Source organism: Lampris incognitus, chromosome 2, assembly GCF_029633865.1.
Source record: "Lampris incognitus isolate fLamInc1 chromosome 2, fLamInc1.hap2, whole genome shotgun sequence".
In the NCBI taxonomy this organism is placed as follows: domain Eukaryota; kingdom Metazoa; phylum Chordata; class Actinopteri; order Lampriformes; family Lampridae; genus Lampris; species Lampris incognitus.
The window spans coordinates 136,139,908-136,160,933 of NC_079212.1; the positions used below are offsets into that span (position 1 = coordinate 136,139,908).

Genomic DNA, 21,026 nt, shown 5'->3' on the forward strand with positions numbered 1-21,026 from the left:
TCTGAATTCGGGTGTCCAAAGGTCTTAAATTCAAGATCTTTTGGACACGGCGAACCGTCACTTCATTATTTGTATACTTTCATACCGTTTTGGCATGATCTAGGACAAGGACACCTCATTGATTTAACTCACCGTGTATAGACTTGAGTTTGCTTTATGGATTGGATAAAAAAAAGACATTCAGGAAGTAGATTTGTAGATGTTGTGCTAACTTTACTTCCCAGTAACATTCACAGTTGCTCTTAGCTTAACAGGTGTATCATAAGCCTTGCAGATAATAGTTGTTGTTTGCTGTTTTGTTTGTTTTTCTATCAATGGGCTATCTACAGGTCCTCACTCAAACTGTGTTCGGTCCACGAAGATTGACAGACCAAAGCAAACTTTTTTTTTCTCCTCTTACACTCAGTTGCCACCTGAAAGCATATTTTGGCATATTTTGGGCGACATGGTGGTGCAGTGGTTAGCACTGTCACCTCACAGTAAGAAGGTCCTGGGTTTGAACTCCGGGGTTGTCCAACCTTGGGGTTCATCCCAGGTCGTCCTCTGTGTGGAGTTTGCATGTTCTCCCCGTGTCTGTGGTGGGTTTCCTCCGGGTACTCCGGTTTCCCCCACCATCAAAACGACATGCATGTTAGGGTTAGTACTTCTGTCTGTGCCCCTGACCGAGGCATGGCAAGACGAACTGGAGTTGGTCCCCGGGCACTGCACGGTAGCTGCCCACTGCTCCGAGCTACACAGCTAGGATGGGTGTGTAATTTCCCCACAGGGATCAATGAAGTATATCAAAATCAAAAAAATCAAAGGGAAGTCCCTTCACCACGCCACTTACAATTAGTCTTTGTTTTTTGTTTTTGTTTTTTTGGGGAGGGGGGGGGTTCCATAAAGGGTCACTACATCATAGCCTCACATTTAGTTTTGCCTGTCGAGATGGTTGTCTCTGCAAGAAAGTTGTAAAGAGTACACAAGGCATAGCATATGGAGGTGCCGCTTTAAATCAGAGCTCTAGCTTTAAGTCCACATCCGCATCCTGGAGACATTAGGACAACTGTTCTCCATCAGGAGAATAGCTGATGAGCCATAGTGAGATGTTACTGCAGTAAGAGCAGGACCCCATAATTTCTTGCACAGGCTCTTTTGGGATCTCACAAATTTATTTTGGCTTAAAGTTTTCTCCATAAATTGCAAATTTTTTTATCATTTACCTTGAAGTTGTATGATTTTAATAATTTTTATTGCATTTTTTCTGTCTGTGACTCATGAAATTTGATACTTGATCAAAATTGACTGATTCCCTTTCTGCCTCTTTTAAAATGATTTGTTTGGTTCACGGGGGAATATTTGAACAGGGAAAAGAGGTATGTGGCTGAATAATTCTGGTGGCATAAACCCCAATATTTCCCCCTGAAAATCCTGTGCATGCACTTAACAATACATCTGTTTCTGTAGGGGGGTCATTTAACTTTCCCATCTCAACGATGGTTTAATGCCCCTTTCAGTTTGTGCTCATTCTGCTGATTAAGTGCTTGTGAAAGTGTTTGTTAGCTCCCGAGCTAGCAACCGTGTCGCCTCTGGTGATCAGGCACTCCTTGACAAGCACTTTGGCAATGTCTCTGTGTGGTCAACTCATTAACCTACCCTAATCTCCCAAGCCAACAGCATCTTTCCCAAATACCCCGACCTTTCTACCTGTTTCATATCATCTGAGCTGGCCCTGGTCCCGTTTGGTTAGTGGTGCATTACTCTATCTTTTCTGCCAAGTCTTGCACACTTGGAGAAGGTGTTATTTAGGTACAGGAGAAATGTCCCTTTACCCCCACCCCACCCCACCCCCAAACCCGGAGCTGAAAAGATTCAGCTCTCTCATTTGCTGTCATTTTAAATGCATTCAGGTATTCCCAAACAATGTGAGCACACTAGCGGACCAGCCAAACCAGCATTAGATACATCTTTTTGCATCTCGGCTTTTTCAATATGGAACAATTGGTCTCAAAACCTTAAATTCACAATGCAATCAAATCGGCCCCCTAAGCGTGGTGGTGTTCACTGTAGATCACTGCTGATACAACTTGGCCATGATACGAATGTCCGTTATTGTGCAGACAGCTTTCAGCCAAGTCTCAACAATTATTCAAGGTTCACAACCACATTTGTTTTAAGTTTTAACCCATGTTATTCTGATGCTGGTTACAGCTCATGCCAGCTATCCCATATATCAACTAACTGAGACTAGAAGAGCTCCCATGGCACATATGCCAAGCCCTAAGTGCATGAGCCCCCCCCCCCCGCCCCCCCTGCCCCTTGCCCATGGGTACATTCACATTGCAGCATTGACAACTTGATGTGAATGAGCAAATACCATGAATCCTTAGTGGTCCTCTTAGAAGGGCCACAGCAAGAATGGAGATGCATGGGAAAGAAAGTGTTTTCTTGATGTGCATGAGAGTGGACCCCCCATTTCCCAACAGTCACTCTACTGCATCTATTCAACAGGGAGATATCACTGTGCACAGCTTACTCCTTTTCTTTTTTTCTTTTTTTTTGATTGACTTAGTGAAGAAGCCGTGGGTGTGTGTTTAAGTGGCTCCTTGCGACAATCATCAAGGAGCTGCTGTTGTGTCCTCTCTGGGCCGACAGAAAAGCGTGCAATTTTTCTGTGCCAGAGAGTTGTGATTTTCCGCTTCAAGTTGTGAAGTGTCACCCTCCTGAGATTGCCCAGTGAGGTCTTTGAAGCGACAGCTTAATCTCCTGTTGAGAAAATCAAGAGGGCAAGAGCCTTGCTATAGAGCAGTAGAGTTACCTTCTCCCTTTCCCCCAACTTTTTACCCAACCAGAATTGTACTTTTTTTTTTTAGTTATTTGCTTATATAGATGCCGGTTGGAAAAATGCAAACTCATCCTCTGTTTGTCTAATTACTGCCTTTTTTCCCAACTCTTCTGTTGATCCATCTGTCCTTGAAATCATGCCTCCCCAACCATCCACACCCCCTGTTTCGCTCCCATACCCCCCCCCCCCCGTCTCTCCCCACCTATCTCTTCTTCTCTCGTCTGAAGGCCTTTGCATGGTGGTCAGACCTGATGGTGGAGCATGCAGAGACCTTCCTGTCGCTCTACTCTGTGGACATGGATGCCGCTCTCGAGGTGCAGCCACCTGACAGCTGGGACAGCTTCCCTCTCTTCCAGCTGCTCAACGACTTCCTGAGAATGGACTGTGAGTGGGAAATCATCATTATAGATCATGTGCAACTCCTTGTAAATGGATTAACGTGCAAAAACTGATTTTAAGCAATGTCTGTACCTGGTACATGCTCTTGGAATAGATGTCTCATTGTCAGATTTTTCAGTCAAAACAGTGGCACCATAGCTGGTCGAGAGAAAAACAAACAGTTGACCTCTTAATCGAAAACACTAAGATATAATTTTGGCATACAGCGTGTTTGTTTTTTTTTCTGAAAGGGTAATTCTCTTTTTCTGCAGCCTGGGGCTTATTTTCATAGATTTGGCCATCATGCATATTGAGTGTGGTATTATTTTACTCACTGGCATCAGTTTGGAGATTGTGGACACAGGACCACTGCTGTCTTTACAAATGCATCTTACGGGGCGGCTGAACATGAGCCTTAAACCTATCCTTTCAACGACAACAGTAAAATAAAATCCTAGTGCCTCGGTTAGGCTGTGTACATGATTCCCCTTATCTATGACTTTTCAATTGTACTGGCTGGGTACTTCATCAATAATTACTACTACCTACAGTAATAATAGGCTGGTCATTCCTACAAGTTGAACCAGGGAATAGCTCACCAGTGCGAGCCACTATTGATAATATTGGGTATTTTGGGTAATAATTAAACTTGCACTTTTGTTTTAAATTTAAATATGTGGTTTAGAGAGTTGGGTTAAACTGGACTCATTAAAACTTGCACGTGTTACACTGCACCATAAGGCACCGTCATAAAGCTGTGTTTCGTGGCGGTGCCATGCTGCAAATATCCGCAATGAAGCCAGCATGTGAATTATCACAGCCGATATGCACAATGGCAAAGAGAATAGGACCCAGATTATAAAAATTTTAAAAAATGAAATTACCCTCTAAGTTTTGCTTAAACATATCCATCAATGGGAAATAAGAGGCTGGATTGTGTTGAGATGGGCTGGATGTGTTAGAAGTTGACCCATCAAAAGATGTCAGAATCGTCCATTTTCCTTGAAAACGGTCCAACTGAAAATGGAAGATTTTTAATGTTCCATTTTCAGTTTCAATTTTCAATGGAAAGCCCATTATTAGACAAAATCATGCCTGGCCTGTGGTCTAGGCCAATTTAGCCTAGATGTGCATACAGGAAATAAAACTCAGTCCTACAGCTGAACGTTGGAGAAAGAAGGAGGAAATTAAGATAAGGACTTCAGTAACTGATGGTGAATAAGAAATTATTCTCATATACACTGGGACATTCAGTGTTGTTGTTTATTTCCAAGCAATACGGGTCCATTTCCTGGATTGTGGATATTAAAACTAATATGAAAATATGAAATGAAGCTTGTATTTGTGTAAGGGCCAAACAGACTTTTTTCCAAAGTCTACATTTCACTGGCCATGGAGAACTAAATGTGTTTCAGGGTTATGTTTTCCACACCAAGTTAAACACTCTGTGGTCTGAAACAGTAAGTCGTACAGCACATCACACACAAATCAGAATCAGAAACCAGAAACGCTTTATTTGTTATTTCATTTCATGCACTTGCGCACATGAAATGAAACAAAACATCATTTCCCCAGCCCAGAGCAGTGCAACACAAAGACAATAACACATATCCAAGAACTACAAGAACACATATATCCAAACTAACACATATAGATAAACAAAAAAAAAATCACTGTTTAGGAGAACGAACACCAGCCAGAATGACTGTTGGAACTGCCGGTCTGCATGGGCTAGCAGTTAGCTTAGCCTGCCCCGCTTCCGCGTCCTGTCAGACCGCCCTCAGTGTTTCCCCTTCGGGCGCAGCTCCGGTCAGGGCCGTGGACCTTGGGCCCACAGGATGCAGCAGACCAAGCTCCCTCAGCTGATCCAACACTAGCTCTCCCAGCCAGACACCTTCGACACACCTCCCCGCACTCCACACGACGACACTAAAAACACAGTCAAGGCTAGGCGAGGCCACCACCAGACCACCCTCAGTGTTATTGGAATTGCCGTTCTGCATGGGGTAACAGTTAGCTTAGCCTGCCTCGCTTCCGCGTCCTGTCAGACTGCCCTTGGTGTTACCTCTTTGGGCACAGCTCCGGGCAGGGCCGTGGTCCCTGAGCCCACAGGACACAGCGCAGACCAAGCTCTCCTAGCCAATCCAGCGCCAGCTCTCCCAGCCATCAAACGACAACAAACTTAGACGCAGATGTGGACAAAGAGGACAGTACTGGATGAGGCCGCCGCAAATGTGAATTCGCGCTGCCATCTTCCCACACAATGTACATCAATATACATTTAGATAAAGAAAAAGAAATGAAAACATCCATTATCCAAGCCGCTTATCCCAACTGGGGTCATGGGATGCTGGAGCCTATCCCAGCAGTCATTGGGTGAAATAAAAACATTTACATGTAAAACATGTAGGACAGCTAATCTTGTCATGTTGTCATGGATAGGGAACTTTTTTTTTTTTTGCTATGTTGAAGGAGCGAGGAGCGTGTCATGGAAGAAAACGGACCTCTGAACAAATAGGTTTCATTTTGGTTGCTGTGCTCCAACTATCTCTATAATGAAGCCGTGTAGCTGCCCGAGGAGAGCAGGGGAGCTGTCCTCGGTCCTGTAAGGGATATGCTTCACTCTCGCCAGCGTTTGACTAAATCTGCAGGGCGTTAATTGACCCTGGAGAATGCTTGTCAGTCGGGAGTCAAGGAGAAGACTCTCTGCAGTCTGCTCATTCATCAGCCGCATAGAGCCGATTGCAAATAGGTTGTTATGTTCACTCATCAAGTTGGCCACCTTTGGATTTTCTTGAATAGTCAATTGTGCGGTATAAAACTGGCTTTTAATTGCAGAAGAAGGGGTAGAGCTGCACTCTGTGACTTGTAAACATGGAAGTGGAGACATACTGTGTGGCCCTTTAAATACTGACCGTGCCAAGAGCCTATTTTATTTTAGTTATTTTCATTTAGGTGATTGGTAGAATGAATTACGAATGCTGAGAAAAATAAACAGGATGTAGTGAAGCTTAAATTGAGCTTTCAAGGCTGAATTCTGTGACATTATTGTAACAAGAAAAGTTATTTGATGCAACATCCATACAAATATATAAGGTTATATATTTGCTTAAATATTCGGTAGTTTACTATTGATCATCTCCCAAGTAAATGCCTACAATTACAGTGAAAGCCAGCAGCCAAATAGTACAAGCTCAATGACAATACTGAAAGGTTTTTTTAAGCACACACAGTAAACACACATCCAGTACTTACACAGAACACAACAGGCATCACATCCCTCACCACTCAAAGCAAAACACGCAGACGCTTAAATAAACCCGTATCGCGGGGGCACTTTTTCACAGAAGGTCATGTATTTTTTTTCCCCCCCATAGCATTTTATTTATGAGGCAGTAAATAGCCCTAGCACCAGACAGGCGACAAATTCGGACGCTGTCGGAGGAGTTAATGAGGTCTGATGCAATGGTGTCTGGGAGTGCGGCGAGCCCCGCATCCACACTCCTGGACATGCACATCCAAGTGGGCAGCAGCCGCTCAAGTGGCTAATTGGGAGAGCGGCAATCAGGAAACAAAACAAACATTGCACCTACTATGTATCACTGACCTTGAGTCCCATGCCATGCACGCATACACATAAACAAGTGCGTGCACACACACACACACACATATGGACGTACACATGTGTGCAACTGACTCACAGACAAACACAACGACACACACAGGGGGAGACAAAGAGAGAGAAAGTGCGAAAGAGGAAAACAGACACACTGCATGGAGCCGCGAGGCATCACATTAGCACACACTGGCCTCCATTTTATCTCCTGTGGTCTTTGACAGTGTTGCCTTTTTACCAGTTTGGAATGGCAGCTGAGATTGAGAAATGTGTTTGATGGCTAGCACCCCGAGCTACTAACCTTAACATGTACACACCAAGCTACCAACATTTTGCCTAAACAAACAACAACAAAAAAAATGGAGAAACTGGCATGCCAAGTTGTACCTGCTAATAGCCTGTATTAGCAACAAAGTGAATGCATCTACTGAATAGAGTTGATTTGCATGTGCTGAAGCTCAGTGTAAATTATTATTCGTCATTTCTGAGTGTCAATTAAATTTGGCCCGTTTAAACTAAATCTTCAACAGTTATATGTCAGTTGTTCATGAATGAACACTTTTCCTTTGGCAGTCGCAAACAAAACACGTGTGTAAACTCACTTTTTTTTAAAAATTCGCATCAAACTTGACTTTCAGCATTTGTTGATAATGTGTGAGATAAAAAGCCATGCGAGAGGTCAAAATCTCCTATTTTTATATTAAAAGAATTTCTGTCATAAGGTTTTATCACATTATTTTTTCTTGTTGCAGCCTTTAACTTTTGTAACATTACACCATAGCAGTTGTTCTGTTCTTACTTTAAGGTGTCCTTCTCTACATGAAACTAGGGGTGCCGGAATGGGGGGGGGCAGGGGGCCATTCCCCCCCACACACACACACACACACTTTTACCCTTTTTCCACTTTTTTTTAAAGTCAGAAATCGCTGTATCCCCGCTAATGCCCCTATATTGCAACACTTACTGTAAAAAGACGTTTCAGTCATTCCCGTCCACTCTAAGAAATTAGTTTAGGCTAACTGAACAAGAACTGTTTGTATCTAATCCCACATGCACTAGCTGGCTTATGTTTCAATTATACCGCTACCCCATGGGCAGGCAGCAGAAAGAGTGGGATTTCAAAACTGGGTACATTGTATCGCTTAAGCTCAACACAGAAGACTACATTGAGATTGCCTAACTGCAACAAAATAAAAATATGGAGCGGACATGTGTCTTCAATAACATGCTTTATTGTATTACAACCACAAATACTACATGCATACAGAGCTGTGCTCGATGCGCTCTTATAGCACTATACAGTACACCCCTGCACACACATATATATCATTGTTGCCCCCCCCCCACTTCTGAAATGATTCCGTCACGCCTGCATGAAACCAAGATTATTTTTTTTTTATGCATGCAGCAGCAACCAGTGAACAATACTTGAAAACTTGTGGAAGATTAGACTTCAGAAAAGCACTTAATACAGGCTTAACTTGTGGCTCATCTCTCGCATGCTGTATCATTTCTGGTCTCAGACAACCTGTGCAATGGGAAGTTCCACAAACACCTGCAGGACCTCTACGCTCCCCTGGTGGTACGATATGTGGATCTAATGGAGTCCTCCATCGCTCAGTCCATCCATAGAGGCTTTGAAAGAGAGTCCTGGGAACCCGTCAAGTAAGGACACATCAACTGTCTTCACCAGCACTGTCATTTTTCATTTTAGTAGTGTTTTTAGGCATGTGCCAATTTTCCCTTTGCAGATTGGTTAATATATTTGGCACATGGCTGTTTCCCCCCAGTTATAATGGCCCAAATCAAGTGCAGTAGGCCTTACTTGCCTAGAGTAGGCTACAATGGATTTTTCTACAATAGAAAACAGAAACGCCAAGCAGCAGAAAAGCTGCATCTTTTTAGCGAAGCTATGAAAAAATCTGCTTTTATGCATTTTATAAGACTTTGAAGCTACAATCCTGGAGATTATGTTCTTGTTTAACTTACTGGCTCCTATTGTGATTCTGGTGATAGTGGTGATTGCAGTTGTGTTTGACCACTCCAAATCTAAAAAAAAAAAGAAGCCATTCAGTAAGTTAACAGTGCTGTTGTGTCAGCACCTTGCTCTCTGCCAGACATAAAGCATGGTTGAACCTGAGTTTTAGCTATTGATAATGTGGTAGTGGTTGATCAAGATCTTTTAAAAGCTTGGTCTGCTTATTAGCAACAACAAACACGCTCCTCTCCAAACTCTACTGTATTGATCTTACATGCGTGGCTGCTGTTGTCAAGAAAACACAATACATTTGTGTATGCCAGTGATGGGAAGCATCAAAAGGACATTTGGTCGCATGTAAATATTCAGGATTGCAGGATTGGTGCAACTCCAGAGATGAATCATGAACTGAGAAAAATCCATATAAAAGGCTGATCTTAGGGAGCCGGGTAGCGTAGCGGTCTATTCTCTTGCCTACCAACACAGGGATCCTGGTTCGAATCCCCGTGTTACCTCCAGCTTGGTCGGGCGTCCCTTCACACACAATTGGCCGTGTCTGCGGGTGGGAAGCTGGATGTGGGAATGTGTCCTGGTTGCTGCACTAGTGCCTCCTCTGGTCGGTCGGGGTGCTTGTTCAAGGGGGAGGGGGAACTGGGGGGAGTGGCAAGATCCTCCCACATGCTACGTCCCCCTGGTGAAACTCCTCACTGTCAGGTGAAAAGAAGCGGCTGGTGACTCCACATGTATCGGAGGAGGCATGTGGTAGTCTGCAGCCCTCCCTGGATTGGCAGAGGGGGTGGAGCAGCGACCGGGATGGCTCGGAAGAGTGGGGTAATTGGCTGGATACAATTGGGGAGAAAAAAAGGGGAGGGGGAATCCATAATAAAAAATAAAAGGATGATCTTCAGCGATTACTGCCTCGCTCTTTTATAGCACTTACGGTCAAACATCGAGCTCATTTCTCTCCCAGCTTGCGGTTACATAAACTCTCAAGTTGTTGAATCACAATATGATCCATAGGTAAAAACAACAAAGCTGGAGACCACCTATTCAAACATACATACCCCGGACATGGAACTTTTTTTCTTTCTTTTTTAAAAAAAATTGCATCATTACTTCAATTTCAGGTGCTTGATGTACTTAGATGTGTTGTCTTCTTGAACGGACATCAAAAAGATGCTAGAAGGTGCTGCCAGTAGAGTTATGTTCACATTTTGTCATAACTTCTGTACTTGCAAGGTTACAATGACTTTAAGCATGAACGTTAATGCATGTCTCTTTATCAGATATGTAATAGAAATAACAATAACAACAGCAGCAATGATCAATAATAACAATAATTATAATAATTATGATATAAAAAACTCATACAAATATTTATAATAACTAAACATAGACTTTTTATTCCATATTTGTTTTCACAGCGATGCAACGATCCATTGAAATAGTGTTGGAGGAAGAGATACATTTGAAGTTTTGACCCAGTATAACGCACCTGAGCACACGTTGAAATAACTGTTTTATGTTGCTACATTATGAAACGATTTCAGCTATTTCGAATATGTCTAATAATTGGTTATTTTTCTGCTTAGGTAAGGCGAGTACTTCTCTATGTATGACTGAGGCAATGAGTCGTGTGTTTTGCTCCATGTCTTATCCGACCAGTGCACTTGAAGGAATTATTTATGTACATATTCAGCTAGTCCTAATTGTTGATATCCTCAAATTTTAATTTTTTTCCCCCCACTGTGATAGTTTATTTTTCATTAAAATGATCAGATATTGGATGCAGTTGCCAAGTAAGAAAAAAAATTGAACATGGCATTTTCATAATCAAATCCATATCTGTATTTCATTTATTAAAAGGCACCAGAATATTGGTTTAAATCCCATGTGCATTACACTTTTTCATTCATCTCTTTCCTCTCCTCTCTATTTGTCTTCTCCACAGGAGTATAACAAGTAATCTCCCCAATGTCAACCTACCAAATGTCAACCTCCAAATGCCTAAAGTACCAAATCTAACAGTGCCAAGTGTTAACCTCCCACACATGCCCAGCTTTTCTACGCCCAACTGGATGGCAGCTAGTCATGACTCAGAGTGTGTATTTGTCTGGTAGAGCCCGAGACATGCACAATTGTCCTTGGCATGAATGTGGCATCTATTCCACATGACCCTTAAACACGTTCCCAGCTTCTCCGAGAGAAACACAGCCGGATACATCAAGTATGGTTTGCATCCAAAACTTAACGTTGGGAACTTCTTATCTGGTCAGAAAAATAGTTACCAAGGATTCATATTCATAATTTATGTCAAGTGTTACATGTGCAGTTAGTGACATTACAAAGAACCAACTACCTTAATGGAATATAAGATCATATGAAATATTATTTTATTATTTGTCAGTTGACATATGACTTCACTGGCTCGAGCAATGATCTTAAATATTACAAAGCACATGTGCACATGAGCCTGTTTCGTACTAGAGCGCTAATGTAATAGCCAGGTTATGTTTAGGTTGAGTGATTAGAAGCACTCTCTGCACACCTCACAACACACTTAATACATGACCTATGAAGTGCAACATTTTCTACAGTGACAACGGCATGAAAACGTGTAAAACCCCTTCCCTTCCCAGTATGCACTCGGCATCCCACAGAGTGCAACGCTTGTTAGGCGGTTCAAACCTGTGATCCTGTGGATATTCCGCCGGTGACACCGACTATCAGATTTTTCACCGCAACGAGCCGAGAGCTGTACTGCCATCGGCACATTTCTGCGATTAACTCAGTTCACTGCCAGTAAGAAAAAAAAGAGATGTTAGACTTGTTTATTTTGCATCTGGGTAGGTTGGAAATAATCGAAACTCTCTTTGCAAAATAAGTGCTCGTAGCACTGAGTCAGCACCGGAAATTAATATCGAATAACGCGCGTAAATCCAGAAATGTGCTGCCGGTATCCAGGAACTCTGCTCCATGGAAAGCTCAAGCCTTGTTCATGCCAACGTCACAGCATGGGGCTGGTGGATAGAAAAGGGAGTTGTAACCGCATCCCACTTTCCTTCCTCCGCATGTACATGGACCACAAAGCAGAAAGATACCAGAACATAACTCGGAAAACTGACATAGCCTCACAGACAAAACGTTCATGTACGGGTTATTTGCAGTTATCAAGAAATGATGGCTGCCAATGAGCTGCGGTTTCCAAAATAGTTTGACCGGAAACGTTTTGTCACATGCCTATGACGCGTTTTAACAACATATCAGAAGTTTGGTTGGGGGGCGTCCGGGTGGTGTGGCGGTCTATTCCGTTGCCTACCAACACGGGGATCGCCGGTTCGAATCACCGTGTTACCTCCGGCTTGGTCGGGCGTCCTTACAGACACAGTCGACCGTGTCTGCGGGTGGGAGGCCGGATGTGGGTATGTGTCCTGGTTGCTGCACTAGCGCCTCCTCTGGTCGGTCGGGGTGCCTGTTCGGGGGGGGGGGTAGTTTGTTTGCAGTCACGTGATTCTGATGACGCGTGAGATTTAGATGGAGGGCAGTAAGTGAAAAGCAAACGCCAACAAAGCAAAGAAAAACAAGTTTAGCGTTCTAAAGTAAGGAAACAGTTAAGCTACATAAACACAGCCACATAACATGGCTTTACCTTTGACGAAGAGGTCACCGCACACACACGCGCACCTCCCGACCGCAGACAACGGTTCGCAAGCCACTTTTTCCGGCGTTTTCGGTCAATTTCTTGTATTTCCACCCCTTACGAACAACCATTTTTGGTACTCGATAAACACTCCTCGTAGTTTCTCGGTTTAATCGATGTGAGCAGCCGGCATTTTGAGAGTTTGTGATAGTGCTTCCTATGCAGAAAATCACTTCCTGCCCTCCACCTACAGTTCGCGCGTCATATGCAAACAAGCCATAATGTGATCCTCCCATTCGCTACGTCCCCCTGGGGAAACTTCTCACTGTCAGGTGAAAAGAAGCGGCTGGCAATGCCACATATATCAGAGGAGACGTGTTAGTCTGCAGCCCTCCACAGATCGGCAGAGGGGGGTGGAGCAGCGACCGGGACGGCTCAGAGAGCTGGGTAATTGTCCAGGTGCAACTGGGGGGAAAAAGGCCCCCCCCCAAAAAAAAGTTTGGTTGGGTAAATGTAGGTATAAAGTTGAAAATGGTTATATTTGAATATGGGTTTGGTGTGAAGATTAGGGTAAGGATCTGGGAGAACACTTGTTAGTCATGATCATCTGCATACGCTGTGTTCATGCAGCGAATTTCCATTTCCTCCAAAACAGCCTCGCCTGTAGTTAGCCAACAACACAATGTGATTCCTTGCGTTTTTGTGTCATGTAGGCTGCTTGTTTACAGTTCAGCACCATTGAACAAATACACGTTGCTGTGACCAGATGAACATTTGTCATATTAACTTTACTGGCTGCCAAAATCGTGGAAACGCTTGTTTTCAGAGTTAATATGCTGATGATATAGTACATGTCTCTAATAGCACTCGTATAGTGCCGAACACTTGATATGTTGTTGACAAGCATCGCCAGATCGTGACAGAACGTTCACGTTCAACGTATTTTGGGAAATGCGAATAAGTCTTATATGAACGTTTAGTCTGTGAGATTGAGTCCTGGAATAACTTGGCAAAATTGAAATGAAATCAAAAAAGCTGATGAACGTAATTCTATTTTTACACTATTAAATGAGTATCAAAATGTTGCAGCGATAATCTTGACCTAATAACAATGTCCATTTTGATGGTATGTTATGGATTTGTATCTTTCCACATGTGCCCTCCCTACCACTCACCCTTTGGTTATCCACGGCAGACCGGCCAGAGGTTCTCTCTAGCGTATGGGCTGTAAAAGCTGCAAGGGGATGTAGATGTCTGGACTTTCACACCCTGAACCTCTTCCATGTTCCTGTCAAGTCAACCCTACAATTAACCCCAACTTCCGCCTTTTCCATGTTTGGGTGGTTCACATGATCAGTCTACTGAGTACACCTGTTCCCCTTTAGTTTTTACATGGGCACATTTTTTTGTGTACTTATATAACTTATTACTAAATGAGCCTAACTAATCCCTCAATATATTGTGCCATCGTATAAATTGACACGTGTACACACACACATACAGAAAATGTGTACCGGTATGCTTGTTGTGTACCCAGGCCTCATTATGAGTGAAATGTCAGGAAGGATGTGCATCTAGTCTCACCTTTACGCCAAGAAACTAATGAGGAAGCAAAGACAGAGAGGGGATGTGCTCTTTTTCTGTCATGGTTTCTGACTGATTGGTGGACACAGACTCTGCATGGGTAGAACTCACCGGAAAATCCCCTTTCAAAGGCTGGATCTATACAGTCTGAGTATATAATGTTGTGGGGGGTTTTTTTTGCTTGTTTTTGTTTTGAAACATATCAAAATGAAAATATCCTCCACAGTTAAAAAAAACTATACTTTTCCTGTTTAAATCCAGTCGCTGTCCTCGACCTTCATTACAAATTAACCTGGAGTGTGCAGGAACTCTCCCACTAAGTAATCATCCGTGTCTGTGTGATAATATACAATCCGCTACCTTGTCTGTTTATCTTAACCTTTGACTGACTGCCATCAAAATTCAAATTTATAGTTTTTCAGTCAACATTATACTTCATCCAGAAACTGCTTGTTGAGTCAGCAAATGGTAAGACAAATATTGACAAGTAAACCCCTTAACACAATATCCCGAGACCTACGTGTTCCTCATAACCTCTTTTCCTGGATGTTCCCCTTCAACCCCGATGTTTTCCTTGTGTGGATTTCTTTTTTTTTTTTACTATATGCTGAACTCTGGCCCATGTCCTTTGACCCAGTAATGGCTCAGGGACGTCAGAGGACCTGTTCTGGAAACTGGAAGCGCTGCAGACCTTCATTAGAGATCTCCATTGGCCCGAGGAGGAGTTCGGCAAACACCTGGAGAGCCGACTCAAACTTATGTCCAGTGACATGATCGAATCCTGTGTGAAACGGTAAGATGCATAAGTTGTGCTGCACGAACAAACACACTTGAACACGTCCACTTTAAAAAGCCAAGAACAACATGTCCAAAAAGAAACCAAACTTTAAATTTCCCTGTTGTTCCTCCCCTGACCGCACTGCCACCCCAAAGGACGCGGCTGGCTTTTGAAGCCAAGCTTCAAAAGAGCAGCCGAACCACCGACTTCCGCGTACCGCAGTCTATCTGCACCATGTTCAATGTGATGGTGGATGCCAAGGCCCAGTCAGCCAAACTGTGCGCTATGGAACTGGGTCAGGAGGTAGGAGACATCATTACACACCTGTGCCATTTCACAGCCACAAAAAGAGTGAAGCTCACATTCTAGTTGAACAAAATAAATCAACAGGAAGTGCAACAAGTACAAAATGCAATTGCAAGCAAAGTTAGTAAGGAACTATTTTAATCGGGAAAAGACAATTCTCTTAGTGTGTAAAGAAATTATGGTAGGGCATCTGGGTAGCGTAGCGGTCTATTCCGTTGCCTACCAACATGGGGATCGCTAGGTCGAATCCCCATGTTACCTCCGGCTTGGTTGGGCGTCCCTACAGACACAATTGGCCATGTCTGCGGGTGGGGAAACTGGATGGGGGTATGTGTCCTGGTCACTGCACTAGCGCCTCCTCTGGTCAGTCAGGGCACTTGTTCGGGCGGGAGGGGGAATAGCGTGATCCCCCCCACGGCGTTACGTTTCCCTGGTGAAACTCCTCACTGTCAGGTGAAAATAAGCAGCTGGCAACTCCACATGTATCGGAGGAGGTATGTGGTAGTCTGCAGCCCTCCCCGGATCAGCAGAAGGGGTGGAGCGACGACTGGGATGACTCAGAAAGTGGGGTAATTGGCCGGATACAAGAGGGGAGAAAAAGGGGGAACCCCCCCCCTAAAAAAAAAAAAGAAATGGTAGTGCATGAAAGCATTGTCAGTAACTAGTACTAGTTGAAACCATCAAAATATGATCCAAATTTATCATCATGGATAACAAAACTTAGCACTTTGCTTTGTTATAATTGAACTAATTTAACTGATGAAAGGGGTTTAACAGTGTGTAATAATATATAAAGGATATGTGCTACTGAAGAGTGTCACAAACTATGGATGAACAGAGGTGTGTGTGTGCGTGCGCGTGTAGCCTACGGCAAGCCATTTTAGCTTTTTTTTTTTTTTTTTGTTTTGTTTTTGTGATCACAAAATTACGTTTTTTATCAGTTAAAATGTCAATTTTTGATATCAGGAATTAACTTGCAACAGTAAAACAGTGAAATACCAAGAATTGGGGAGGAGAAGTATTTCTTGAAAGACTCAGAGGAAACGGAGAAGGAGGGTCACTGGAGATAGAAAAGTTTTAGTGGCTGTCTATCCTCAACCGACCAAAAGAAATATTGTTGTAAAAGTGGCGGCTTTCCCCACGGCACAAAATTTGGTCATGAAATGTACCTTTTTCAACTCTCAGTTTAATCTGTTTTGTTGTTTTTTCTGCCGCTGACAGTCTACTTTACCCGGTAGCCATTGTCTGATATTAGGCTACATATACGCACATGAGGGCGGCATGGTGGCGCAGTGGTTAGCGCAGTCTCCTCACAGCAAGAAGGTCCTGGGTTCGAGCCCCGGGGTAGTCCAACCTTGGGGGTCGTCCCGGGTCATTCTGTGTGTGGAGTTTGCATGGTCTCCCCGTGTCTGTGTGGGTTTCCTCCGGGTGCTCCGGTTTCTTCCCACAACCCAAAGACATGTAGGTCGGGTGAATCGGTGTGAATGTGTCGGCCCTGTCATGGTCTGGCGGCCTGTCCAGGGTGTCTCCCTGCCTGCCGCCCAATGACTGCTGGGATAGGCTCCAGCATCCCCGTGACCCCGAGTAAGGATAAACCGTTTAGGTAATGGATGGATGGATGGATGGATGGATGGATGGATGGATGGATGGATGGATGAATACGGACATGATGAAGGTTACATGAAGTTGTATGAAGGATCTTTTCCAAATCTGCTTGGGGGAAACATATTTCTTAACACTGTGTTACTCCTCTGAAAGGTATCGAACCAGAACTGCAACTTTATCAAAAAGGGCATTCACTCACATTTGCTCAGGTTTTACATTACAGTATATCCCCAAAAATTGCATTTTGCACAAGTTAGCCACATAAATTGCAACTATTTTTTTTGGCTCTGATATTGTTTGAACTTGCGCACAGCTTTCTTTCTTACTCGCTTACTCCCATCACTTTATCATCACCGTGTCTCCACCATCTTTCTTGTTTTCCCCACTCTTCCTTGTCAAAGTTTGCTAGAGACTGGGTAAGTGTGGCTGACAATTCAATTGAAATCTCACCCCTAGTTCCCCGATGTATAATTAGCCATAAAATTCCCCTTTTCCCCCCTCCCTGCACTTGAATTGTTTGGATTTCATTAGCATATGTGTGGATGGTATTGAATATACATGGGCTAGAAGTGAGACTTCTCATCTTCGCAGAATATTTAGACTGATTCCAATTACCACAGACAGATTAATTAGCCCCAAGTCCTTTGCTTTACTGTTTGCACTACAAGTCTAAACAAAAGGATTCAATGCAAAATTAATTGCACACGTAAGAGCTTTACACGTCTGCTTTGCATATCCCATCACATGCCAATGATATGTAGTTACTGTAGCAGCAACACCTTTGCCAACTTCATATAAATGCTGTATATCTCGGTAGGCAAAGGTTGCATTGCTGTGCAGTTTCGTGGGGTACTTTCTATGGAAGGACTTAGTCATTTGAGGGAATGCAAGATTCTATGTTGTACAAATGAGAAATACGTCTTTCTAATATGTGTTGTTGCCTGTGCACTCCCTAACCTCTTACCTAACTCTCTAATATTAGCGTGCTTGTAATACTAAAACCTTTAACACAAACTACCACTGAGTGTACTCGCCAGTTTCAACTGACTGGCAAGTACATGCCAACCAGAGTTGGTTGATGTTAGATTAAAAATTCACAAGGGCGTCCGGGTGGTGTAGCGGTCTATTCCGTTGCCTACCAACACAGGGGATCGCCGGTTCAAATCCCCGTGTTACCTCCGCCTTGGTCGGGACACGGTTGACCGTGTCTGCGGATGGGAAGCTGGATGTGGGTACGTGTCCTGGTCGCTGCACTAGCGCCTCCTCTGGTCAGTCGGGGCGCCTTCTCGGGGACTGGGGGGAATAGCGTGATCCTCCTACACGCTATGACCCCCTGGTGAAACTCCTCACTGTCAGGTGAAAATAAGCGGCTAGCGACTATATTTATTGGAGTAGGCATGTGGTAGTCTGCAGCCCTCCCTGGATCGGCAGAGGGGGTGGAGCAGTGACCGGGACTGCTTGGAAGGGTGGGGTAATTGGCCAAGTACAATTGGGGAGAAAATGGGGGAATTTTTATTTTTTATTTTTTAAAATTTACCCTTTGTCTTGACCCTCTGAACATGCTAAGGGGAACATCAAGCATTTCCAGGCTTCTTTCATTAACTGAGGAAATAAACTGCCCCTGCTGCTGCATCTTTGTTTTTACTACATAGAGATTCGTAATCCTCAACTCATTTCTGCAATGAGAAACTGAAGTACGAAAATTAAGTATGAACCTAATGTGTGGTATCAGTCAACATTTGGTGTTCTGGTCCACTGACAAAAGATGGAAAAGATGATCACGCAAGGTGAAGGATTTTTTTTTTTTTTAGGGACAATAATAGAATTCCAGGCTCAGAAATTTCAATGCAAAATACATGTCATCTTTTGATATCTAATTTATGTAATTAATTTTTTTGTTTCTAAGAAGTCAAGAGACGACTGAGTCGAAAGTCGTAAGACTTGCATACCGAAGCATGGATGAAAAAATGTTCAATGTTCCCCACTAATGTTACTGATAACAGAGCTACCAGGGGAGGATGATATGAATAAAACTCTTTCCTTTGTCCAGCGACAATACCATTCCCAAATTGACAACCTCATTGACGAGACTGTTAAAGAGATGACGACTCTGCTGGTGGCGAAGGTAGGATATCGTAGACATTTTTGTACCGTGCAAACTTGACAGATGCAGTCCATAACTTTTCAGAAAAAATGAGCTGATGATGAAAATTGATGAGAATAACTAAAGCCATTGATTCTTACCATCTCTCTTCAGTTTGTCGTCATTCTAGAAAGTGTCCTTGCCAAGCTTTCCAGATATGATGAAGGCACACTATTCTCCTCCTTCCTATCTTTTACAGTAAGTACGCATTGCTTAAGAAACATTTCTTTGAATCCAAAAGGCATTTGTTTTTACCATCAGGATTTATGGTTTTTAATCATGGTTCAGCAACAGCACATTCATACTCATTCCACCTCTGATTATACACTCACCGGCCACTTTATTAGGCACACCTGTCCAACTGCTCGTTAACGCAAATTTCTAATCAGCCAATCACATGGCAGCAACTCAATGCATTTAGGCATGTAGACATGGTCAAGACGATCTGCTGCAGTTCAAACCGAGCATCAGAATGGGGAAGAAAGGTGATTTAAGTGACTTTGAACGTGGCATGGTTGTTGGTGCCAGACGGGCTGGTCTGAATATTTCAGAAACTGCTGATCTACTGGGATTTTCACGCACAACCATCTCTAGGGTTTACAGAGAATGGTCCGAAAAAGAGAAAATATCCGGTGAGCGGCAGTTCTGTGGGCGAAAATGCCTTGTTGATGCCAGAGGTCGGGGGAGAATGGCCAGACTGGTTCGAGCTGATAGAAAGGCAACAGTAACTCAAATAACCACTCATTACAACCGAGGTATGCAGAAGAGCATCTCTGAAAGCACAACACGTCGAACCTTGAGGCAGATGGGCTACAGCCCATGTATAGAAGACCACACCGGGTGCCACTCCTGTCAGCTAAGAACAGGAAACTGAGGCTACAATTCGCACAGGCTCACCAAAATTGGACAATAGAAGATTGGAAAAACGTTGCCTGGTCTGATGAGTCTCGATTTCTGCTGTGACATTCGGATGGTAGGGTCAGAATTTGGCATCAACAACATGAAAGCATGGATCCATCCTGCCTTGTATCAACGGTTCAGGCTGGTGGTGGTGGTGTAATGGTGTGGGGGATATTTTCTTGGCACACTTTGGGCCCCTTAGTACCAATTGAGCATCGTGTCAACGCCACAGCCTACCTGAGTATTGTTGCTGACCATGTCCATCCCTTTATGACCACAGTGTTCCCATCTTCTGATGGCTACTTCCAGCAGGATAACTCGCCATGTCATAAAGCCCGAATCATCTCAGACTGGTTTCTTGAACATGACAATGAGTTCACTGTACTCAAATGGCCTCCACAGTCACCAGATCTCAATCCAATAGAGCACCTTTGGGATGTGGTGGACTGGGAGATTCGCATCATGGATGTGCAGCCGACAAATCTGCAACAACTGCGTGATGCTATCGTGTCAATATGGACCAAACTCTCTGAGGAATGTTTCCAGTACCTTGTTGAATCTATGCCACGAAGGATTAAGGTAGTTCTGAAGGCAAAAGGGGGTCCAACCCAGTACTAGCAAGGTGTACCTAATAAAGTGGCCAGTGAGTGTATATCAGTTTGAGGTAATTCCAGGTCATGGTTAATTTTAGCCCTCCTTTATTTTGGAAAGTTCCCCTCAACCACAACAAATAGTTGAACACCTTTATTGGCTCCTTCAACATTACAGAAGTCATGTTATGTTATGTTGGGTGGCACAGTGGTGCAGTGGTTAGCGCTGTTGCCTCACAGCAAGAAGGTCCTGGGTTCGAACCCCGGGGTTGTCCAACCTTGGGGGTTTTCCCAGGTTGTCCTCTGTGTGGAGTTTGCATGTTCTGCCCATGTCTGTGTGGGTTTTCTCCGGATGCTCCGGTTTCCTCCCTCCATCAAAAAGACATGCATGTTAGGGTTAGTACTCCTGTCTTGTGCCTCTGACCGAGGCATGGCAAGATGAAGTGGACTGCTCCTAGCTACACAGCTATGATGGGTTAAATGCAGAGCATCATTTCCCTGCGGGGATCATTAAATTATATCATTTTTTTTTAAATGAATTTGTGAGTGCACTTTTACAGTTTTAGAGCACAACCTGACTCATTATTGCCAGTTCAGCCAAGAAAACCGAGGGCTACAGAATCACAGTGCAGCTTTGGTTTTGAAAAGTGGTACCCAAGTTGGGGTCCATGTTCTTACTTTCTC

The 21,026-nt window shown here is 43.6% G+C and overlaps 1 protein-coding gene across 11 annotated transcripts in view; it reads left to right on the plus strand.

The window, feature by feature from the left end:
- The window catches only part of cadpsa (Ca2+-dependent activator protein for secretion a), a 190,148-nt gene that overhangs the window by 141,773 nt on the left and 27,349 nt on the right, over positions 1-21,026 (plus strand). For 4 of the 11 annotated variants that reach the window (XM_056275128.1, XM_056275129.1, XM_056275130.1 and 1 more), the window contains 6 exons: positions 3,052-3,208; positions 8,342-8,483; positions 14,658-14,813; positions 14,954-15,101; positions 18,760-18,834; positions 18,967-19,050. In XM_056275128.1, coding sequence (XP_056131103.1) covers positions 3,052-3,208; positions 8,342-8,483; positions 14,658-14,813; positions 14,954-15,101; positions 18,760-18,834; positions 18,967-19,050 — 762 coding nt within the window. Of the gene's footprint in view, positions 1-1,346; positions 1,356-3,051; positions 3,209-8,341; positions 8,484-10,747; positions 10,898-14,657; positions 14,814-14,953; positions 15,102-18,759; positions 18,835-18,966; positions 19,051-21,026 lie in introns of all 11 variants that reach the window. The other 7 variants (XM_056275124.1, XM_056275126.1, XM_056275127.1 and 4 more) reach the window with 3 other exon arrangements.